A 23,306-nucleotide genomic window follows, 5' to 3' on the forward strand; every position below is an offset into this window, starting at 1 on the left:
AGGCGATGGGCAAGCGGCGGGAGACAAGAGATAAGAGAAAAGGATGGTGGGAGAAGTGAGGAGCGGAAACACCAAGGCGAGTGGAGATGGACGACGGAGGAGTAGCAGGACCAGGTGCTCCGGCAGGGGAAGTGGGAGCAGCAGGGGGAGAAGCGGTGGGGGAATCGGACGGCATAATGGTGGCTGATGGTGCTGGACTAATTGGTGCTCACGCCACCGGCGTGGGCGGCGCCGCCATTGGTGCTGCTGTTGGAGCATCCTTTGGGCGTGGCCAACGGAGCTTGAAACATATCAGATCCAGCTACCAATGGCCGCCATTGCTGAAATTATTCAAGTTTTTTTTTCTTTCTGGAATTTGTACAGAGGGGGGATAGAGAGAGAGAGAGGGGGGATAGAGAGAGAAGAGTGAAAGCTACTGAAATTTGAGAGAGAGAGAGAGAGAGAGAGAGGAGAAACGGCGGTGGAGGATGAAGAGAGAAGGGAGAGATTATGGTTTTAAATTGTAACTAAAGGATAAAATAGGTATTTTAATTTAGAGGGGTCTATCAAATTAAAATTAGAATTTGAGTTTCTAACTATGGAAGAAAAATCCTTAGAACCTATCCCTATATATTTTCAAAACTAGGGGTATCCCACATTTCCTCAAATATTTAATCTGGCTAATTTTTATTTAGTAATATTTTTTTCTTAAACAAATAATTATGTGTCTACATTTGTCACTATTTATTTATTTATTCCGGATGGGACAAGATATTTAGAATGTATTATTGGGCCTTGACATCTTTCTATTTTGTAGAATTTATTTTGATTCAAGCACCAGAAAAGTAGGCCTGTTTCCATTCGAGTCCATTATCATATTTTTTACGCTTTATTAAATTCGTACCCTATAATATATAAAAATAATAATAATAATAATAATAATAATAATAATAATAATAATAATAATAATAAATAATAAAATAAAAGAAGGAATGGTGGAAGTAAATTATGCGGGAACCTATTCGAATTTACATGTCAATTCGTTACTAAATTCTATTCCGGAACTTTTACATGTCTCTTTATGAAGAAGAAAAAGAAGAAATTGCACTTCACCCCCTTAAAAAGTATCTTTGTTATACTCTTCTTACCTTCAAATATAAAAATTAGATTGTCCCTCTTTAAAATATACAACTCAGTGCAATTTGCTGCCCATGTGTATTTTCGGCCGAATATTTGTCGAAATAAGAGTTTATCTGTCATTTACTTCTCCCGGTTATTTAAAATCTCCTTTTTAGTACTCAGTTACTCAGTGGTTTCAAAATTTAACAAAACTCACTTCCCAAATTAACGAAATTCTCTCCAAATTCGATGAAAATATCTCCCAAATTTGATGAAATTTCCAACAAGTCGACCGAAACATACATATTTAGGGCAACGTGCATCGAGTTGTATATTTGAAAGGGGAACAATCTAGTTTTTGTGTTTTGTGAGGGGTGGAAGTGCAAAAAAAAGACATTTTTGAGAGGGCAAAGTGCAATTAAAAATAAATTATTGATGTGACGAACATAATCCGACAAAATAAATTGCGCATCAGAATTCATTGGAAATAAGCAACTACCTCAAAAAAAAAAAAAAAAAAAAAAAACACCACCAATTGGTCATCAAAAAGTGAAAAGTATCAAAAAAAATTAAAATAAATAAATAAATAAAAGCAACTCCAATCTCCATCAAAATATACTTTAATTTTCACCACAATAGTATCCACTCCAAATAATTAAGTGCAAATTTCAAACACCCATAATATGGTCAATTTACGAAAAAACTCTCTTGCTTGAATAATTATATATACCAGTCAACTATAATTTTGTCTTACACCTCCACCATCATGATGTCAAATTCAACATAGTCATCTAGATTCTGTGGAATGTGCTTTAGTTTGTACTAGTTTTGTGTAAAAATATTGCTTCTGATGCACCACAATCTGATATATACAAGAAGTAAACACATATTATGATCATCTTGTTTCAAAATGTAGGATTTGAATGGGATAAAACGGGTACAAAAGTGATAATATTCTATATAATCTTGAATATTACACTAAATTTGAAACCGCAAGAGTGGATGTGTAAAAAGATTTATAGTTGAAAGGTGGTTATAATCACTAAAACATAGGATTTTTCGTTATTTGATCATACCTCCTCGGGGTTGTTGTAATTTACCCAATATTTAATGATCATCAACCTTCAACACTAATCCTACAAATTCCTTTTCATTCACTTATATAATAATAGTGTTGTCCCATTAATTATATATGGTTTATTATAAATATATATTATATTAAAAAAAAAATAATAATAAACCCCAAAAAAAGAAAAAAGATGCTGGCAAAGAAATTAAACCTTGTTGTTCATGCAATTACACCTCAATTTAAAACCACAAATGTCATCTCTCATAAATCTCTCTTCTCTCTGCATCTTCTTCTTCTTCACCTGCAACAACAATGGCGGCCGCCGCCTCATGATCGAAGCTGCCCACATCTTCATCTACGGCGGCTGCTCCCAAGAAAGCTACCCACCAAACTCACCTTACGAAACCAACCTCAACTCCATTCTCTCCTCCATAATCGCCTCCTCTTCCCAAACACTCTACAACGCCTTCGCCCTCGGCAACGACAGTACGGCGGCGACGCCGCCGGATGCCGCCGCCTTCGGCCTCTACCAGTGCCGCGGCGACCTCAAACCGAGCGACTGCTCGACGTGCGTGGCGAGTCTGATCAACCAGGTGGGTTTGCTCTGCCCCTACACGTACGGCGCGAGCCTGCAGCACGATGCCTGCTTCTTGAGGTACGAGCACGCCGATTTTTTGGGGAGGCCGGACGGCAGTTTGAGGTTCAAGAAGTGCAGTTCCGGCGGCGGCGGCGATTTTGAGTTTCTGCGGCGGAGGGATGATGTTCTGGCTGATTTGCAGGCGGCGGGATTAGGGTTTCGGGTCAGCGCCGCCGGGGCTGTGGAGGGATACGCGCAGTGTTTGGGGGATTTGGCGGCGGCGGATTGCGGGGCTTGCATCTCCGATGCGGTGGCGAAGGTGAGGAGTTTGTGTGGGTCGGCGGCGGCGGGGGATGTGTTCTTGGCGCAGTGTTATGTTCGATATTGGGAGTCTGGTTACTCTGATTCTTCTTCTTCAGGTTTTCTTATTAATTATTATTTTATTTATTTTTAAATAAGACTGTTTTATATATAAAAATGTATTTTATTTGAAACTAAAAACTACCATTTTTATATGAAAATCCGAAAAATTAATCATGTTATTACATATAATATATATATGCACTTTATTTTAATTATTGCAAGTCATTCATGAAAAATAAATTCACTAACCATTTATTATTATATTCTTGGTAAAATACTCTAAAATTAAAATTGTTCCAAGGCACATTGTTGGTGGTAGAGGTAGGGGTGTAAACGAGCCGAGCCGACTCGTGAGCTCGACGAGCCGGCTCGTAAAAAGCTCGAACTCGGACTCGAGATTTTCGAGCTCGAGCTCGCGAGCTCGAGCCGATTTTCAGTTGTTCATGAGCTCGCGAGCCGGATTTATTATTATTTTTTTATTTTTTTTATTTTTTATATGTTATTTTTATTTAAATAATGTATAATAATATAAAATATTATAGAAATAAATACAAATATTAAAAATATATATAATTACAATTTAGTTTTTATTTTTTATTTTTTTAAATAATTTTTAATAATAAAATAATAATTAAAAAAATATTTAAAAAAAAAAAAGACAATGGGCTCGAGCTCGAGCTCGACAAAATTGACACGAGCTCGAGCTCGAGCCAAAAAAAGAGGAACTCGACGAGCTCGAGCTCGAGCTCGACAAAATAAACTCGAGCTCGAGCTCGAGCCAGCCAAAGAGGCGAGCTCGACTCGTTCACACCCCTAGGTAGAGGTGTAAACAAGCTGAGCCGGCTCGATAAAAGCTCGAGCTCGAGCTCTCTGACGAGCTCGAGCTCGAGCTCTCTAACGAGCTCGAGCTCTCTGACGAGCTCAAGCTTGAGCCCGTTTTTCATTGTTCATTAGCACATGAGTTGGCTTGCGCGCTTTAGTTATATATAAATATTTTAAAAATTAAAGATTTATGTTTTATTCTATAACTTTTTATTTGTCATATAAATAATTCATAATAAAAACTAAACTTATCGTACACAAAATAGAATATAAAATATAAAATGAGCTGAGCTCGACAGACATGGCTCGACTTGAGCCCGAACTCAGCATCTTTGACTCGAGCTCTCACTTGAAAATTTTGCTGAGTTCAGCTCAAGCTCGACTCATTTACACCGAGTTGATCGTTAGCATCGTCCCAACTTTTTCCATTAAAAGTAATACATAGAGTAAAATAAAAATAAAAATAAAAAATCCACACTCTATATGCTTTTCATTCATCATGAACTAATCTTCTCCAATTTTTAATCTTATCTTCAACATGTTTTTACCCTTTTAAGTAGCCTTTTTCAATCATGCACCAAAAAGTAATGGATCAAACATATGTTATATATGACATTAATTTCCACTAACATACACATGATTATCTAATTATTTCAACATTAAAAAAAGTTCTTTTCGTTTTTTCTTTTCCTTTTACAAATTGTTGGTGGTTGATATAATATTTTGTATCTATAGATTCCTCCAACGACGGCGATGTGGGCAAAACAGTGGCCATAATCGTGGGAGCGGTGGCGGGGGTAGCGGTTCTCATTGTATTTCTATCATTTTGCAGAAAGGCCCTTGGTAATTGACTTATTTAATTTCTTCACTTTCAAGTTTGATCTAATTATCTTTTAATCGTTTTTCCTTAATCTAATTATAATAACTGCATATATACTTACAGGTTGAGATAGCAAGGACATGTTTGGCAAAGCGAACTTTAATTTTCAGCTTATTCTGGTGTAGATTGTTCAGCTTATTTCAGGGGTGAATTGCATTTTGCACCCCATAATTAACGCTAATTGGCATTTTGCACCCCAATATTTCAAAATTGGCAAAGTCCACCCTCGAATTATATTTCTAATGGCTCAATACACCTCACATCAATTCTTTATGACATTTTAACCCAAAAATCAATATCACAATATAACCCAATGATGATGCTAAAATATTTATCACCTGGGGTTGTGTAGAAAATGAACTGGGAGAGCAAAGCAGATCAGTAGCTTGACAACTTGATGATCCTGAGATACCTGCGAAATGAACACACGTGAACTACGCCGGGGTTGATCCGGCGGAAACCCCTCCGACGCTCAAGTCAGACGTGCTGATCATAGAAATGGTCCAGAGAATACGTATTGTAGTATTGCTCAGTTAATAGGACGTACCTTAATAAAATGAGTAAAACCTCTATTTATATGTCGTTTATTGGGTTGGGTTTGCTTTGTTGGGCCCAAGCCTTACTTGAAGGTGTTTGGGCCTCGGTGATATTGGTCTTCGATATTGGGCTCGTAGCCCAGTAGGTAAAGAAATTGTAGGCCCATTGGGTTGGCCCAATTAGGCATATCATTAAGCCCCCCACTCTCGAGTCGATGTGGGGGCCATGTTGTGATGGGTCTCAGATCGTGTCGAGAGTAAAAATTGTAGAAGTCGATCGTTGGCGTATGGCCTAATGGTATGCGAAAACGCGTTGGAGCGTGTGTCGGAGGGGTGTGAATGCGCGTTGGCGCATAGCGCGACAAAGTTGCCGCGATATAAATTAATTGAGTCGTCGGTTTTGTCCCGCGACGATGTAGTAGCGATTTATCTCCTCGTGGGAGTTATCTTGTCGCGGGGTAATAGTGTTGATCGAGTTATCTCCTCGTGGGAGTTGTCTCGCGATAATGTAGTAGCACGGATCAAGTAATCTCCTCGTGGGAGTTGTCTCTGGGGTAATCGAGTTGATCGAGTTACGTCTTCGTGGAAGTTGTCTCACGATAATGTAGTAGCACGGAGCTAGTATTCTCCTCGTGGGAGTTGTTATTTTTCGACATTTTCAATGTTTTGACGCGTTGCTTGTATGTGTTTACATATAGCCTTCTGCGTGATGTACTTAAGGAGGGGATCAGGCTCTCAAGATTTTTTTTTATATGGGGGTCGTGCCCCTTGTTAGACCTCGTGGGTCTTAAGTATGTTTGGACCGTGGCCACGTTTTAATGAATGACCCATCGAAAACAAGTAGATAAATTTGAGTAATCAAGCTGGCCAGGCTATATAGATTCTCATAATATCTCTAAGTGCTTCTAGGGTTGTAATCGTGCTAACTTGAGCTTGCGATTATATGGTGAATTTCGGGCGAGTTGTCTCCTCATGGGAGTTGTCTCGCGGTGAGTAATATTATCGAGCGAGGTGGTTGCACGTGAGAGTTATCTTGCAACGAATTTGTAGTGTCGAGCGAGTTGACTCCTCGTGGGAGTTGTCTCGCTGCGGGTTGTAGTATCGAGCGAGTTTGCTCTTCGAGAGAGTTGTCTTGAGCGAAGTTGTAGGAGCATTGGATGATGCGCGATTTAGGCGCGTGTGGATTGAGGTTGCTCTGAGCGAGTTGTCTCCTCGTGGGGGTTGTTTCGCAGCGAGTCTTATTATCGAGCGAGGTGATTGCACGTGGGAGTTGCCTTGCAACGTATTCGAGTATCGAGCGAGTTGGCTCCTCGTGGGAGTTGTCTCGCTGCGGGTTGTGGTACCGAGCGAGTTGGCTCCTCGTGGGAGTTGTCTCGCTGCGGGTTTGTAGTACCGTGCGAGTTGGCTCCTCGTGGGAGTTGCCTCGCTGCGGGTCGTAGGATGGAGCGAGTGGTCTCCTCGTAGGAGTTATCTCGCTGTGGGTTCGTAGACCCGAGGGAGTAGACTCCTCGTGGGAGTTACCTCGCAACGGGTTATAGGACGGAGCGAGTGGTCTCCTCGTGAGAGTTATCTCGCTATGGTTTCGTAGACCCGAGGGAGTTGGCTCCTCGTGGGAGTTGTCTAGCTGTGGGTTTGTCTCGCAAGCCCCCCACTCTCGATTCGATGTGGGAGCCTAGTCGAAAATGATACCGGATCGTGTCGAGAGTATATCGGTGTCGTGGTGTACCGATAACTGTTGGCGTGGTGTGGAGAAATAATAATTTTTTTTTTATTTATCCGTTTGAGAGCGCGCGCGAATTGGCGAGGTGCGTTGGAGAGCTCGCGCAATTTGGTGAAGCGCGTTAAAATTCTCGTGCGATTTGGTGAAGCGAGTTAAAATCTACGCGCAATTTGGTAGAGGGTAGTCAAAATTGCGCGCAATTTGATGGGAGCGCGCGGTCCAAGGGCGCCTTGGAAAGCGAGCTCTACTTAATTTTTTTTTTTTTTGCTGACGCGCGCGCGCGTCAGCGCGTGTAATCCACGCGCGCGTGTTGTGCACGCGCGCCTCCACCTCTTTTTTTTTTCTTCCTGCTGACGTGCGCGCGCGTCAGCGCGTGTGTGCCACGCGCGCGTGCTGTGCACGAGCGCCTCTTGTCTTTTTTTTTTTTTTTTAATGGAGCCGCGCGCGCGGCTTGGCTGCATCTCCTCCCTTTTTTTTATTTTTTTTTTTTTTGTTTTTCTTCTTCTTCTTCTTTCTTCTTTCTTCTTTCTCTTTTCTTCTAATTCTTCTTCTTTTACTCTCTTTTTTCTACTTCTTGTTCTTGTATTTTTTCATCTTCTTTTTTCTTCTTCTTTCTTCTTCTCTTTTCTTCTTCTTTTTTCTTTTTCTTTCTTCTTCTGTTTTTTCATCTTCTTCTTTTTTCTTCTTCTGTTTTTTCATCTTCTTCTTTTTTCTTCTTCTGTTTTTTCATCTTCTTATTTTTTCTTCTTCTTTCTTCTTTTTCTTTTCGTCTTCTTCTTTTTTCTTTTTCTTTTTTTTTTTATTTGGTTGATATTCACCCCCTTGGGGATGTTCTATTTTTTGAGTAGGGAGATTATCCTCATTCCTTGAGATGGGATGTGCGCCCCCTTGGGGATGTTCTATTTTTTGAGTAGGGAAATTATCCTCGTTCCTTGAGATGGGATGTGCACCCCCTTGGGGATGAAAGGTAAGTGGATGTACCACCCTTGAGATGAGATGCCCAACTTTAGGATGTGATAGCCCTCCATTTAGGATGAGGCGATCACGAACCATTGGGGTGAGATGCCCAACCTTGGCGATATATGGTGCCACTGAATCAGTGGCAGCACGAGTTGAATCTTTCGTGATCATACGCTGAAGGTCTTCTTCGGTTATCTGAACCGTTCGAGAAGTAAGTAGAAATTGATTATGTTGAGGGCCCAGTGGGACCTCACGAGGAGGAGCGTTGGCTCCTGCTATGACGATGTATGGTGCCACTGCTTCAGTGGTAGCACAAGTTGAAGCTTCCGTGATTATACGCTGAAGGTCCTTATCGGTTATCTGAACCGTTAGAGGAGCAAGTAGAAGTTGATCTTGTCGAAGGTTCGGCGATCATATGCTGAAGGTCCTCTTCGGTTATCTGAACCGTTCGAGGGGGGCGGAAGTAGACCCCCAGAGAGTCGATGACCCATGGCGAATGAAATGTTTTGGGGGCACTGTGAACCCCCAGGGAGTCGATAACCCTTGGCGAACGAAATATTTTGGGGGCAGATGTAAGCCCCCAGAGAGTCGATAACCCTTGGCGAACGAAATATTTTGGGGGCGATGTAAGCCCCCAGGGAGTCGATAACCCTTGGCGAGCGAAATATTTTGGGGGCAGATGTAAGCCCCCAGGGAGTCGATAACCCTTGGCGAGCGAAATGTTTTGGGGGCACTGTATACCCCAGGGAGTCGATAACCCTTTCTAGTGTTGAAGGGCCTCCTCGGTTGTCTGAACCGATCGAGAGGCGAGAAGGAGTGAATCCTATTGAGGATCTAGTGGAACATCCGAGAAATGTCTCGTGGTGGATCCCAAGCACGAGGAGGAGGAACTGGCAAGCCAGAGCCTCCACGGATCGGGAGGTTGTTAGCTGTGTCATTTTCTCTCCGAGCAGACGCCTCATGAGGATCTTGTTGGCTACGTGATCTGGTTTGCATCGTTCCCACAGACGGCGCCAAAATGATGATGCTAAAATATTTATCACCTGGGGTTGTGTAGAAAATGAACTGGGAGAGCAAAGCAGATCAGTAGCTTGACAACTTGATGATCCTGAGATACCTGCGAAATGAACACACGTGAACTACGCCGGGGTTGATCCGGCGGAAACCCCTCCGACGCTCAAGTCAGACGTGCTGATCATAGAAATGGTCCAGAGAATACGTATTGTAGTATTGCTCAGTTAATAGGACGTACCTTAATAAAATGAGTAAAACCTCTATTTATATGTCGTTTATTGGGTTGAGTTTGCTTTGTTGGGCCCAAGCCTTACTTGAAGGTGTTTGGGCATCGGTGATATTGGTCTTCAATATTGGGCTCGTAGCCCAGTAGGTAAAGAAATTGTAGGCCCATTGGGTTGGCCCAATTAGGCATATCACCCAAAAATCAATATCACTTTTGAAGGGAGGATTTCATGCTTGATGGTATATTATAGTTTTTATTTTTTTAGTGAGAAAAAAATATTTGTAAAACCTTATTTTTATTAATTCATTTAACTACACGTTTAAAAAAAAATTAATAATGTCCAACAGCTATCATTCTATTTCTTTTAATATATATTAATTTTATGGAAAATTAGGATTCTTTGAATTCTTTTAAAAATTAAAATTAAATTAAAAAGCTTATATATAGTTTTTAATTCGGTGCTAAACATATGAAATAAATCACCAATTATATATATATATTTTTTGATTTAACTTAAATGGAGGTCCCATCAAATAAATAATTAATAAAATTTATTTATTAACTATTATTACATGAATACAATTATTATATATAATAAGCTCAATAAAATCATATCAATAGAAAAATAATAAAAATTAAAGACCAGAAGTAAACGGAACATTGGTGGCCGGAATCCAAGAACCGGCAGCAATGAAACTGCCGGGAGCGAACCTCGCCGCTTCAGCCGCGCTTGTAATCACGCGGTAGCCCTTCCACTTGACCCGGTTCGCAGTGGATGACCCGGGACCCGTATTCGCATACTCCCCATAGTACAGAGTATCCAGCGCAAAGCTCCCGCTCCACGGCATCCAACCCGCCGGGTTAACCAAGCTATCCATCGTCGTCTTCATGAACACCGTCCGGGAATACTTCTGCCACGGCCGGCCCAAATACGTCCTCACGGAGCTCTGAACCGGCCGGAGATCCGGTGCGGCCGTGACCCGGCAGTTGTGGATCGAGATCCCGGTGTTCTGGTTCGGGTCGGTTCGGCCCTGTGCGGTTAGGGTGTTGGTTCGGTTCGGCGGGTTTCTGGCGAAGATGTTGCAGTTCTGGAGCACGACGGCGGCGTTGCCGAAGATGAAATCCACCGTGCCGTAGATATCGCAGTCTCTGTAGAATTGTCTTTGGGAGTGTACGTACAGAGTGTCTTGGTAGCCTTCGAAGCTACACTGGTAGAACACGGATAGATCCGACCCGGATCGGAGCGCCACCGCCTGGTGGTTACTGGCGCCGGCGGTGTTCCGGAAGGTGACTCCACGCGCTATGAACCCGCTGCCCACGACGGCTGCAGTAACATATCAAGAAACTCAAATTTAATTCACTTTTTTTAAAAAGTAAATTACAACAGTCCCGATGTATGGTCAAATTACGAAAATGTCCCTCATGTTTGGATAATTACAATTACCCTCACCTGTAAATCTTCTTACACGTCCGTTCTTGCGGTGTCTAATTTAGTGGAATCTTCTAAATTATATGGAACATTCTAGATTATAAAACGGATACAAAATTGAGAATATTCCATATAATCTAGAAAAATTCACTATATTGACAACGCAAGGTGCACGTGTAAGAAGATTTATAATTAAGATAGTTGTAATTACCCAAACATGAGGGGTTTTTTTGTAATTTGATCATACTTATAGGTGGTTGTAATTTAATTTTTTTTTTAAAACAAAAAAATTAAAATATAATAATTATAATCAAAATTAAAATATTTACTTACAAAATGTAGCCGATTTAAAGGTGGTGGAGCCGCCGTCGACGCTTCTACTTCCGGTGATAATAGTCTTCCCAATACCATCACCCAACAACATAATATTCTTCAAACCCTTCCCAATATCAACATTTTCACTATACACCCCTTGTTTCACATAAATCACATACCTCCCACTCCCCGTTCGTTTTCCGGCCGCCGCCACAGCCGCCGCCACCGTCCTAAAGTTGCCGGAACCATCTTTCGCCACCACCACATTAGCCCTAGGATTAGAGCTCTGCAGCAACTTCCGATCACCGGTGTTCACCCATCTCGGAAACCCGTCTTTATTATTATTACTAGCCCCACCGACATACGCACCACCCTTGTTTAGGGCTAGGGTATTGCTAAGCAACAAGCTCACGTTATTCGACATCAACGGGAAGATATAATCCGTGAGGCCGAAGTCAACGAACCCTGATTTGCACGTCTCGAGATTCGTCAGGGCGGCGCTCAGCCACGTCTGAGCGTCGGCCGGCGTGCATTTCGTGGTGGGGTCCACCGTTTTGTTCACGGCGTGGATCGTGCTGTCGTACAACTCGATGCAGTCCGCCCACGCGGATTTTTCGCGCTCGTTGCGGCACTTCGGGCCCAACGAGTAGAGGTTGCTCTTCGCGTGCATGCAACGGTCGAGGGCTAATTGGGAAGACAATTTGAAGAAATCGGACTTCTTGTTGATGGCCGGGATTTTGTACTTAGGGTTATGAGTGAGGAAGTATTCGCATGGTTGTGGGTTCGGAGTTTGACTGCACCAAGACTTTATGGCGGCATCGGAAGAATGGCCGGAGATTGCCGGAGAAATCGACGAGATAGCCACGAAAAGAAGGGTTGCAAGAATTCTTGTCATTGCCATGGCTAGCTTAATTAGCTAGCTAGCTTAGGTAGGTAGGTATAAGAAATTGAGGGTTTTGTTTGAGTTTGTTGTTGTCTTAATTTTGGTTGTCTTATATAGTGAGAAAATATTTATCAATAATGAAGTGATTATATATATTCTTGTAATTTTAAAGCATTACTATCAATTATTATGTTTCTCATTTGAGTTCATAACTGGACTATGACATTAGAAAAACATGGGGTTGGTTAGTTACTAATTAATAACAATATTTAATAAATGTTTTTTTTATAGTTTATTTAAATATATACACTGCTCTCATAATCATGCATTTTTTTTTCTTAGTTGACTTTTTCTTTATCCAGTTACTATTTGTTCGATAGTTGACCTTCAGAAGTCATGCGAGAGACGACCTATTAGTATTTGGAGGTGTCAATTACTCAGATTCGAATCCTCTTGTTAACTGTCGTTAGATCAAATTTGTCACACATGATTAGTCTAGTGTGATTTGCGAGCTATTATATATACGAGAGTGTATATGTTTACCCAGGTTAGTTATAGATTCCTTCATTAAAAGAAAAAAAGAAAAAGAGTTGACCTTTGGAAAATGATGGAGGTTCGAGAAGGAACTTATATACCCCCGTCTACGAAATATTTTTATTTAAACATATAATTCTTAATACTTATTTATGATCCAATGCGAATTCAGCTGAATCACAATTGAGAATCGAATTTCAATCGTATTCCATTACTAATTAACAAAACTAATTAAGTATGCAGGCTGTCTAATTTTTAAAGAAAAATATAATTCCACAAATTAAAACTAATTAATTATGCAGGCTGTCTAATTTAAAGAAAAATATAATTCCACAAATTAAAGAACAATTTTTTTTTTAAAATAAAAAGTAGTTACTTTTAATGTTGTTTGTAGGGCTGCCATATTCATGCATGAGTAGGTTAAATTCAACCGTTCACATGTTGCCAAACTATAGCTGATTAGCTGTTAATTAATATTAGTCTACATGCTGTTTTATTAGTCTCTTAATTACTATCACTTCAATTAATTAATCACCATCATTTATTTTTTTTCCCACATATAAATTGAATATTTTTTACATAATGCCAATTGTTTATTACTTTTCAAAAAGTTTTATTTTTGTTGTATAAATCGCAGATATTCACGCTTCGCCCGACTAATTATAGAGTCGATCGGGCAATTGTAACAATTATTTCTATTTTCGACACATATATATATTTTTTTCCTGCCGAAATTAAAGTAAATAGCAACTGGGTAATGTATACGCTGACCGTGTTTCTCTCGTCAATCGGAAGAATATTCGTCGTTTCGACAGCACATGTCAAATGTCACAACAGCTAATTAGCAACCTTTAATCATGATTATTTTGAGGTTTAGTTAATAATTAACTAATTAAATATGAGAGGAATTTTGGCTATGTTGAGAAGGAGATGCTGCCCTCTAACATATCACCATCTCAATAAAGAGCAAATTAAATCCTACTTGGAAAATAGTTTTATATTTACCAACAATTTGGCTGTTGAATAATATATAATGTGTGGATAACTATATCTTATTCAATTCAACGACAAACAATTATATGTTACAAATAGTTAATTAAATTGTTCATTATTTCAATTTATTACGATTGGATTATACCAATCCAATTGGTTGGTGTAAGAATTTGGCGCTAACAGCTATGTATAGGTAATTTTATATTGATCGGACAAATTAAATTTTTTATTTTTTTATTCAAGAAATTTGACTTTGTTACGCACAAAGTTGCATGAAAACTGCAAGTGTCAATTATTAATCACAAGTATTTTAGTATCTACTGTTATGCTATAATATATATTTATTGAATTTCTTAATATGTTTGTAATAGGAAAAAAAAAACAATATGTAATATGAATCAGAGGGTGTAACCTAAACCTAACAGCAATTTGAGAGAATTTGTATAGTGTGCGCCGAATAAATATATTTAATAGACATCAACATGAATTTGTGCGTTATTATGTGTGGGTGAAATAAAATTTTCATTATAGTTAATTCTTTTAAATATTAAATTTAAAATATTTCTCTTTAATATCATCCTAGGTTTCATAACAGCAATCAATTAAAGTAAAGGAATTAATGATTACTATATGTCTTCAAAATAAAATTCAAGAAAGTAAAGCAAAATGTAATTTTTAATTTAATCCCCACTAAAGGTTTTATGGGCCAGATTCCTGGATAGCCTATTTATCCTCGTGGGCTATAATATCAAACGGGTCGGGTATTATTTTGAATTCAAATTTGGAGCCCTAATTATCCAATTTCACTCCGATTCAGCTAAAAAAAAGGAACGAAAGATAAATCGAATTAGATGAAGAGCGATTCCTCGTGAAAACAGGCTCACCCAATAAATTTCTTTGATTTCATGGTTGTTTATGGAAAATTTCGACCGATATTTGCCGAAATTGAAATTGGGGGTGTTTCCGAATCGTGGTTTGGTAAATCCACAAAATCTTCAATTACATTTTTTTTGAATTGATTATTGCAAATGTTGTTTTTGCTGAACTTCAGATTAGGTTTTTTTGATGAAGATGAGATTTTGGGGGTGTGATTCTGCAGATGCAGAGGGGCGCATTTATTTCAAGCAGATTATGTTGAAAAGAAAAAAAAAAAAGAAAAGAAAAAAGAATTTCCAGTCGGTGATAATACGAGCAAAGCAGTGCTACTTGTCGTTTGTTCGATCGTGATGTATATCCATGGAATTTCATACCGCCATGCAAGCTATTACAGCAACCTTCCGCAGCGACACATGTCTACACCGTTCTGTCTATGTGTAAGTTTCTCCGCATTACATTACATCAATTTCTCGAGTTCATTGGAAAATATTCTGTCAATCAATTCACCGAATAGAATTTTAAAATTAATAAAAAAAAGAATTAAAAAAAAGAATGTCCTGTTTTTTCACCACCTTATTACTGTACTTTGTTGTTTTAGCATCCACTGCAGATGTTGGTTCTTGCAGTAGTAGACGCCTTGATGTGGTGGAAACAGCAAGAGAAGCCATGCTCCAATCAATGGCTTGGGCTGAGGGCGAGGGCTTCAAAACCCTCGTCGGGCCGGGCCACGAACCGGGCTTTTCCGGTGGGGCCCTCACTGACTGCGTGAAGCTGTACGGAGAGGCTGAGCCGAGGCTGAGGCGGTTGGTCTCCGGCGAGAGGGGTTATGAGTTCAGCCATGATGATGCTGTGACTTGGTTGAGTGCTGCTTTTGCTAGCCACACCACTTGTTTGGATGGGTTGGAGGAGAAGGGGCTGGCTTTCGAAGCCCGTCGGGCCCACAATCTGACCTCGGTGATTCGTGAGTCGTTGGCGGTTTACGCGGCCAAGAACAATCGAAAGGGAAGACGAAAGGGTAATTTTGTAATTCCACTATTAGATGATCAGTCTTTTATGCCTTTATGCTATAAGATGATTTATAAGATTTGTGGTAATTCTTGATTACAACCTTATTCAATATTTGTTTAACTTATATGTGTTTGATAATATATATATATATATATATATATATATATATATATATATATATATATATATATATACAGTGGTAAGAAAAAGGCCTGGTTCAGACAATGTAGTGGGAGGAATCTTGGCATCATGGAATGCAGCAAACTCGAAGGCTGATTTCGTTGTCGCTCAAGATGGATCTGGAAATTACAAGACGATTAACGAGGCGGTGGCTGCACTTTCTCGATCGGTTCGTAACGAAAGAGTTGTGGTGTATGTGAAATGGGGTGTGTATAGAGAGAAAGTCGAGATCGGAAGGGGTTTGAACAATATTATGTTTGTCGGTGACGGCATCGACAAAACCATTGTCACTGGCAATGCAAATGTGCAGGATGGTGCCACCACATTAAATTCAGCTACATTCGGTAAGTTTTCGAGCCAATTTTTTGGCACCATTATTTCAAATGATGATTAGATTTCAGAGTATTGAATGTCTTTTTATTATAGTCTAATACATCAAGAATAGGACGCCGAAAAACTTTAATCGGAAGCTTATCTTGGTTCGTATGCTAAATTCCGAAAAATTTCGCTAAAGGGTTCACTGGTCTTCGGAGTCAACTCGCTTCCTGAAGAACCCGTTAGATTTTCACTATGCGATATTTTTGTTTGTGTGATGTAATAACAAATTTATTGCATTTAGTACACTTGCGTTATATTCGTTAAAAAATGCCACGTGTTATTAATATTAGCAAACCCCCCATATGGGTAATATGGTAATTAATGTGCACGGAAATTATAATTTTTTATGGGTGTAGGTGTATCCGGCGATGGATTTTGGGCCCGAGACATGACATTCGAGAACACGGCGGGGCCTGCCAAACACCAAGCCGTAGCACTAAGAGTGAGCTCCGACCTATCGGTCTTCTATCGTTGTAGCTTCAAGGGCTACCAAGACACTCTCTTGGTCCACTCGCTCCGGCAATTCTACCGCGAGTGCCAAATACACGGCACAATAGACTTCATATTCGGCGACGCGTCTGCAGTGTTCCAAAATTGCGATATATTCGTCAGGAGGCCGATGGACCACCAATCGAACATGATCACCGCACAAGGGAGAGACGATATCAATGAAAATACGGGGATTTCGATTCTGAACTCGCGTGTTCTGCCCTCGTACGAATTTGAGGGTGTTAAGGGGAAATTCGAGAGTTATTTAGGGAGGCCTTGGAAGAAGTACTCGAGGGCGGTTTTTTTGAAGACGGATTTGGATGGGTTGGTTGATGGAAGAGGGTGGAGAGAGTGGAGTGGCGATTTTGCCCTTTCGACTTTGTACTATGCGGAGTATATGAATACGGGAGTTGGGGCTTTTACGGGGAATAGGGTGAAGTGGCCGGGTTTTCACGTGTTGAGTGATTTGAGTGAGGCGAATCGGTTCGGTGTTAGGAGTTTTATCGGCGGGGATTCTTGGATTCCGGCCACCGGAGTGCCGTTTTCCGGTGACTTGTGATGGCTTTATTCGAATGGAGATTGGCGTGTGTTTGTGGAATTGTAAATTCAAGAAAATGGTTGTTGTGTGTGTGTTTGTGTGTAATGCTTTTCTATTTACTTGTCAAAAACAGAAAAGTATTTTTAATGTAAATTAATATAATCTAGAAATATCGACTTGTCTACAGACTACAATAAATTAAATTAAATATAATTATTATTTAAAAAGAAATATTGATGTTTGCATTATAATCAATTGTTTTTGCATTAGATATACCAAAATTATGACATACAATTTCTTCAATATAGATCAATTATATTGTGTTATAAATCTAGTGAAATTGATATTAATATAAAATTATATTATTAAATTGTTTAAAATATTTGAAAAGCTATCGTAGAGGCAAAAATAATATGAAGAATTATTCATTTAAAATATAAATATTGCCTGATAAATATTATTATGAGTAATTCAATCTCAAATTAGATTTGAATGGGAGGCACATTATAAAAAAAAAATAAAAAAAAAAAAGAAAATATAAAATTGACTTTGACCAAAATAACCATGTCCCTTTTCTAGAAGAGTTATAAACCCTCTTTTCTGCAAACCCTAGCCCTCTTCCAATTTTTCTGTATCCAATAATTGACAATAACGATTTTCATAGCAAGGCAGTTTTTTTTGGAATAGAATTACGGTATGGTGGTTAATTTCAGCTGCAATTTTTTTTCGGATGTTTATTTTGTGAATTTTAGCTGTAATTTTGTTCTGATGAATTTGTGTTGATGCAGTGCGGAAAGAGATGACGGGTGGATCAGATGCGGTGGAGACGACGAACTTATCATGCGCCAAATGCGGCAAACCTTCTAATCTTCAGTATGTAATTCATTCTTTTTATTTAACTACTATTTTTTTTTTAATTTTTTTTAATGGTGTTTGTATATATTTCCTACAGTTTTTAAATATTAATTATCTGAGTGCTAATTGGAATCTCAAGTATCATTGATTTTCTTTTCCAATGATTTTGTGGAAGGGCTTGCTTTATTATTTGGATGAGTGCCTCATTGATTTAGTTAAATTGTTGTTGTTTGTTTTTTTTTAAATACCGAATTCGAAATATTTCTCCGTACTTTCGACCATGCCTTAAGAGTGATTCTCTATCTTATAAATGAACTTCCTTCGCGATTTTTGGGGATTTTGAATTTGTTCACATGATACTCTTTTGGCTTTACTAGTAAGAACATGTATTATTATTCTGATTCTGAATATATGCTATCTGCAGGTGCCCTAAGTGCGTTGAATTAAAGCTTCCTCGCGAAGGCGCTGCTTTCTGGTTCGTATTTTTATTGCAGTTCCGAATGAAATTTTTCTTTAACACTCTGGATTGTTCTGGAACTTCAAATTTGTGTGGAAATTGAAGCTGGATAGAATGCGTATGCATTTGGCAGTAGTATATATTGTACCGAATTGCACAATTTTGATTTAAGATATTGTTGGAAACTCGTTGAATTAGAAATTGAAAATTTATACACGCTCTTTGCTGGCTGTGGGAAGGTTTAAGATAGAAGAATTGATGTATGTGATATGATTTTTCGGTTTATGTTAATAATTTCTATGCTGCTTTGGTCCAGTGTTTCAATTTAGGGAAGATTTTAAAACTCGTCGCTGATCTTATTAGATAGTATAATATAGAAAAATCTGTATTTAATCTTCTACAACAACTTTGGTTTCATTTTTCTTTTTTGTGTGTTTTGTTTTTTATCTCTCAATCTTTTCGTTTTTATTTCTACAATCTGGTTTGCTTTTTGTTTTTTTTTTTTTTTTTTTTTTTTTATCTCTCTCTCTCTAAAATTGCGTTCGGAAGATTTCTCATGGCAAGGTTCAACCCTCTTCGGTTTTTTGGTACTCGCTCGAAAGCAATTACACAATTGTATTTGTACAGGTGCGAGTTCTGTTGGATGAAGACTTCATACGCCATAACTGCATTAAATATCCTGGCGAAATGCTTTAAATATGCTGGCGAAATCTGTGGTTCCAATGGCAAATAAGGTGAAGATCTTGAAACAGGGATATGTGAGTTATGTGAGGGAAATCCTAAATTTTCTGACCCAACCAAACTAGATATCACGACAACACAACCCACAAAACCCTGTTTCAGTCTCTCTGTCATATTTGCTGTGACCACAGATTTCGCCAGTATATTTAACACAGTTATGGTGTAAGAAGTCTTCATCCAACAGAATTCACACCCGTACAGTAGCGCATTCGCTTTCGAGCAAGTACCTTGAAGACGACGAGGGTTGAACCTTGCCATGAGAAATATTGCAAACGCCATTTGAGAGAGAGAAATGAAAAAAACAAACCAGAAAAAAGAAAAAGAAAAAAGAAACTGTTTATTGGGTTTTTATTTCTTGTGGACCTGATCTTGATTGTTGAGGTTAACAGCTTCTCGTCATGAAAACCACTTTTTTGTTCCGTGCAGCTCTCAAGATTGTTTCAAGGAATCATGGGGTTCTCATAAATCTGTTCACTTGAAGGCCAAGTTATCTTCCCCTGCACCTGAAAATGCCGGTGAACAAAATTCAGGCTTGTCCAATGATCCTTGGCTCTACTGCTTGAGGAAAGGACAGTCACGTACATCGAAGCTTCCAAATTTTGATTGGACTGGGTATTACTTTTTTGCCGTATTTGATTTTCCGTTCTTCTATCTGATGTAGACCTTGTTACTTCCATAATTTGTACAATTTTCCATATGAGTGGAAGCCCCACAAATTTTCCCCAACAAATCTGATTTTCATACTATTTATTGTACTCGTGATTTCTTTATGCTTACTCTTGGTGCATTTTCAGATCTTTACGACCATATCCAATATCAAAAAAACGTCTAGTACCTGCTCACATTGAACAACCTGATTGGGCAATTGATGTAAGTAGCTTGATTGATTTCTTTTTAAATGCCTATGCGTGTCATGCGCTCTGATCTTAAGGCTTCTAATATTTTCTTAGGATGCCTTTGTGTATGAGAGTACGATGATTATTTTATCAGAACGCAATCTTTGTCAATGAGAATAGATAATTGTAATTAGCTTTCCTGCATATTTGAGGTGCACTAACATCTCTTTACTTAAAACTACTTTAGGGGACTCCAAAAATTGAGCCCAGCAGTGATTTTCAACATGTTGTTGAGGTAACCTTCGAGTATGAGCTAACAATAATTCTACTTATTATTTGTTGAAGGATATGGGACTGAATGCAATTCCTTTACACGATGCACCGTTTTCATTTTTTTTTTTTTGTAGATCAAAACTCCTGATCAAATTGAGAAAATGCGAGAAACCTGCCGAGTAAGTCTCTTTATTCTTTATATGTGTATGTATGTAATAAGTTATGTCATTATATGTTTGTTAAACAAAAAAGTTCATGATCAAATGATGGGCGTGATTTATAGTTTGAACAGTGGCAGCAGTTGACTTTTATTCGTATTGTCTGTTTTACTCTACCTTCAGATAGGAAGGGAAGTGCTGGATGCTGCTGCTCGTGTCGTACGACCTGGAATCACTACCGATGAAATTGATGCTGTTGTTCATGATGCAACAATAGCTGCTGGTATGATAAATAATAGAATTTTTTGTTGGCAGTCAGCTTCATATTTTTAGAAATAAACATATAAATACACTCTACTTGTCATTACGAGTACTGGTGATCATGGCTTCATTTCGCAATGCAGGAGGATATCCATCTCCATTAAATTATCATTTTTTTCCAAAGTCTTGCTGCACGTAGGTATTTCTTAACTGGGAAGTCCCTTTTTTCTACGTTCTTTGCATCGTAGTCACTAAACACGTAGAGAAATTTATTCTTAAATTTATCAGGTCGGTAAATGAAGTAATCTGCCATGGGATTCCAGATGCAAGGTACAATAACAAAATTCATAAATTTCCCAAAGGAATTGTCATCACTCATCCTTGTACTAGGTAACTCTAACCTCGTATGTAATGATTTTTACCTTATCAGGAAACTGGAGGATGGGGATATTGTAAATATTGATGTTACTGTTTGCTATAAAGGAGTACATGGTAATTAAATTTAATGCCAAGTCAAGGTTTTAGCTGTTTTCTTTTTTCTTTTAAATGTTTTGATTCGGAAATATTGTTTCTTATCTCCTCATGCAGGCGACTTGAATGAAACATTCTTCGTTGGTAATGTCGATGAAGCATCTAAACGACTGGTTCAGTGTACATACGAATGCTTGGAGAAAGCGATAGCAATTGGTCAGTATTTCGACTTGTACTTTGTTTCGTTTGTTGTATATTAACTCTTATCTCACCTCTTTGCATGCTTGGTTCGATCCTGCTTTCTTCAGTTAAACCTGGAGTGCGTTTCAGGGAGATTGGAGAGATTATTAATCGGCATGCATCTATGTCCGGATTGTCTGTGGTAAAATATTTTGCCTCTCTTCTTTATTATGTATATTTTGGTTCAAGATTTACCGTACTCGTAACATATTTATTTTGTATCTTGCTATTAGGTGAGATCTTATTGTGGTCATGGTATCGGAGAGCTCTTCCATTGTGCACCAAATATACCTCACTATGCCAGTATCCTTTTGACTTTCGACTGGGTTAAAATCAAATGCCCGTTTTTTTTGAATTTTTTTTAATTCATTTTTGCATACAAAGATCTTCGTATTATCTTCGAAGTGCCTTAACCGTAAGCAGGAAATAAAGCTGTTGGAGTGATGAAGGCAGGCCAGACATTTACCATTGAACCTATGATTAATGCTGGTAAATTTTCTCTTAAAAATTAAAATGATGCTCCGTGTCTGAAGTTGTATATTTGTTTGAGTTCGTTTTCCTAAAATGACTTTCATGATTTAAAATAAAATAAAAAAAGTATAAACAAATAAATAAAAAATAAAATAAACTAATTATGACTTCCGCGATAGGTGTTTGGCGTGACCGAATGTGGCCTGATGGATGGACTGCTGTAACTGCCGACGGCAAACGCAGTGCCCAGTTTGAACACACACTTCTGGTAATTTATTTTATTTTATTTCATTTTATTTTATTGCAATAGAACATAAACGATATAATTATGCAAGTTTGATATGCAGATTCTAAGTCTGAGTAGAATAATCTGTAACAGAATATTGAAAAATCGAGATCCTTCAATTTTTAACCACACGATTATTTATGCAGGTGACTGATACAGGAGTTGAAGTTCTTACAGCTCGTTTGCCCTCTTCCCCAAACGTGTTTCCTTGGCTAAAATCATAAGTATGCTAATTCGCTCAAGGGAATCCTTTTTACCATCGTTTTCGAACTACTTGATGAGTTTTTAATGATTGTTGCCCATTTGTCGACCGTGGCAAAAGTGTTGTATTCCTTTTTTTTTTTCTTCAAATTTTGAGTTAATTTTTATTTTTATTTTATTTATAAAACATTTGTAAAATTATTTATCAGTGGAGTTTTGTGGATTGCACAATGATTAATTGGACATTGATAGTGTTAAGGAAATAAAATGATTTGTTTCTGTCGAAATTATACTCGAAAATATGGTAATTAAAATTAAATCGACGGGATCCCAATATCTAATTATGACTAAAACAATTCACATCCCATTTAAATTAAAAAGTAAAATCTACCTTTTCTAGTAAATTCTCCTAGATTTTGCTAGTGTTTTTCATCTTCAATTTCACCAATATATATATATATATATGTAAAAATATTATGATATATATATATATATGTGTGTGTGAGAGAGAGTTAATAATGATGAGGTACAACACCGCCGTGAAGACATTGACAGCAGCCTTGAGCATGGTGGTGGTGGTGGTGGTGGTGGCTGTATCCGCCACCGCCACGGTAGCACCACCACCGGAGAGTGGCGGTGGAGTGGTGCCTGTGGGTGTTGTTCCGAACAATGACCAAAGAAACGCGTGCTTTCTGGTGTGCCTCAAAGACTATTTTTGTGTATGCAATATGAGCGATCGTAATCCGAAAGTCGATTGCTGTGTAGGATATTGTTGGAAGAAATGCGGCGCAAAAAATGAATGCGGAGATCTTCCATGGAAGCCCTGCACTGCTTAATTAATTAACTAATAATTTAATTTTTTAATCGAAACTTGCTTATTTGGAATTGAATAATCGATCTCGTAGTCCGCCTTTTTCGATGTAGATTGTCCACAAAAAATGAAATAGAGAACTTCTGCTCAAGATTTTTCTACGTTTCCTTATGTTATTTACTTATTTATCTTCAAATTAATGATTTATTAGAATTCTAAAGTGACAAATAATTTGAAACTAAAAAAAATTCAATGCAACAAATAATATGGGAATTAATTAATTATTTATAACCCATTAATGATGACTTAAACCTTATTTAATTTGACTGTAGCCTACCGCAGCATCGCAAACGAAGA

At 38.4% G+C, this 23,306-nt stretch overlaps 4 protein-coding genes across 8 annotated transcripts; 3 read left to right on the top strand and 1 right to left on the bottom strand.

Moving 5' to 3' along the window:
- The first annotated feature begins 2,368 nt into the window (after positions 1-2,368).
- Positions 2,369-5,052, top strand: PDLP8 (plasmodesmata-located protein 8). The gene is made up of 3 exons (XM_012988125.2): positions 2,369-3,163; positions 4,665-4,772; positions 4,873-5,052. The coding sequence occupies exons 1-3, from the start codon at positions 2,389-2,391 to the stop codon at positions 4,875-4,877; spliced, it is 888 nt and encodes a 295-aa protein (XP_012843579.2). The 5' UTR covers positions 2,369-2,388; the 3' UTR covers positions 4,878-5,052.
- A 4,747-nt stretch (positions 5,053-9,799) lies between these two features.
- Positions 9,800-12,010, bottom strand: LOC105963686 (Plant invertase/pectin methylesterase inhibitor superfamily). Its single transcript, XM_012988122.2, has 2 exons — positions 11,028-12,010; positions 9,800-10,589 (listed from the first exon to the last, which is right to left on the bottom strand). Exons 1-2 carry the CDS (start codon positions 11,908-11,910, stop codon positions 9,901-9,903), a joined length of 1,572 nt encoding a protein of 523 aa, XP_012843576.2. The 5' UTR covers positions 11,911-12,010; the 3' UTR covers positions 9,800-9,900.
- A 2,163-nt stretch (positions 12,011-14,173) lies between these two features.
- On the top strand, positions 14,174-17,058 carry LOC105963688 (Plant invertase/pectin methylesterase inhibitor superfamily). Of its 5 annotated transcripts, none has more exons than XM_088813658.1 (5): positions 14,174-14,397; positions 14,519-14,732; positions 14,894-15,310; positions 15,501-15,827; positions 16,218-17,058. In XM_088813658.1, the coding sequence occupies exons 2-5, from the start codon at positions 14,729-14,731 to the stop codon at positions 16,907-16,909; spliced, it is 1,440 nt and encodes a 479-aa protein (XP_088669784.1). In that variant the 5' UTR covers positions 14,174-14,397; positions 14,519-14,728; the 3' UTR covers positions 16,910-17,058. The 5 variants fall into 5 exon arrangements, with proteins under 5 accessions (XP_088669784.1, XP_088669781.1, XP_088669787.1 ...); XM_088813661.1 differs by having other exon boundaries at positions 14,230-14,397; positions 14,471-14,732; XM_088813664.1 differs by having other exon boundaries at positions 14,244-14,376; positions 14,471-14,732.
- A 324-nt stretch (positions 17,059-17,382) lies between these two features.
- MAP1A (methionine aminopeptidase 1A) lies at positions 17,383-22,425 on the top strand. The gene is made up of 17 exons (XM_012988124.2): positions 17,383-17,582; positions 17,677-17,761; positions 18,168-18,218; positions 19,368-19,553; positions 19,736-19,811; positions 20,025-20,072; positions 20,185-20,229; positions 20,392-20,491; positions 20,613-20,664; positions 20,758-20,799; positions 20,900-20,961; positions 21,058-21,156; positions 21,249-21,322; positions 21,414-21,483; positions 21,604-21,669; positions 21,831-21,919; positions 22,084-22,425. Exons 2-17 carry the CDS (start codon positions 17,688-17,690, stop codon positions 22,159-22,161), a joined length of 1,212 nt encoding a protein of 403 aa, XP_012843578.1. The 5' UTR covers positions 17,383-17,582; positions 17,677-17,687; the 3' UTR covers positions 22,162-22,425.
- The last annotated feature ends 881 nt before the right edge of the window (positions 22,426-23,306 follow it).

Source organism: Erythranthe guttata, chromosome 2 (genome assembly GCF_056151865.1).
Source record: "Erythranthe guttata isolate IM_541 chromosome 2, IM_541, whole genome shotgun sequence".
Classification (NCBI taxonomy): Eukaryota; Viridiplantae; Streptophyta; class Magnoliopsida; order Lamiales; family Phrymaceae; genus Erythranthe; species Erythranthe guttata.

What these genes read in the sequence shown, in the direction of transcription:
- PDLP8 (XM_012988125.2), top strand. Translation starts at nt 2,389, where the DNA reads ATGCAATTACACCTCAATTTAAAACCACAAATGTCATCTCTCATAAAT. An exon ending in CTCTGATTCTTCTTCTTCAG is followed by an intron (nt 3,164 to 4,664) that starts GTTTTCTTATTA and finishes TTGTATCTATAG; the next exon opens with ATTCCTCCAACGACGGCGAT.
- LOC105963686 (XM_012988122.2), bottom strand. Translation starts at nt 11,910, where the DNA reads ATGGCAATGACAAGAATTCTTGCAACCCTTCTTTTCGTGGCTATCTCG. An exon ending in CTTTAAATCGGCTACATTTT is followed by an intron (nt 10,590 to 11,027) that starts GTAAGTAAATAT and finishes ATGTTACTGCAG; the next exon opens with CCGTCGTGGGCAGCGGGTTC.
- LOC105963688 (XM_088813653.1), top strand. Translation starts at nt 14,848, where the DNA reads ATGTCCTGTTTTTTCACCACCTTATTACTGTACTTTGTTGTTTTAGCA. An exon ending in TCGAAAGGGAAGACGAAAGG is followed by an intron (nt 15,311 to 15,500) that starts GTAATTTTGTAA and finishes ATATATATACAG; the next exon opens with TGGTAAGAAAAAGGCCTGGT. An exon ending in ATTAAATTCAGCTACATTCG is followed by an intron (nt 15,828 to 16,217) that starts GTAAGTTTTCGA and finishes TTATGGGTGTAG; the next exon opens with GTGTATCCGGCGATGGATTT.
- MAP1A (XM_012988124.2), top strand. Translation starts at nt 17,688, where the DNA reads ATGACGGGTGGATCAGATGCGGTGGAGACGACGAACTTATCATGCGCC. An exon ending in AAATATACCTCACTATGCCA is followed by an intron (nt 21,484 to 21,603) that starts GTATCCTTTTGA and finishes AACCGTAAGCAG; the next exon opens with GAAATAAAGCTGTTGGAGTG. An exon ending in TGAACCTATGATTAATGCTG is followed by an intron (nt 21,670 to 21,830) that starts GTAAATTTTCTC and finishes CTTCCGCGATAG; the next exon opens with GTGTTTGGCGTGACCGAATG.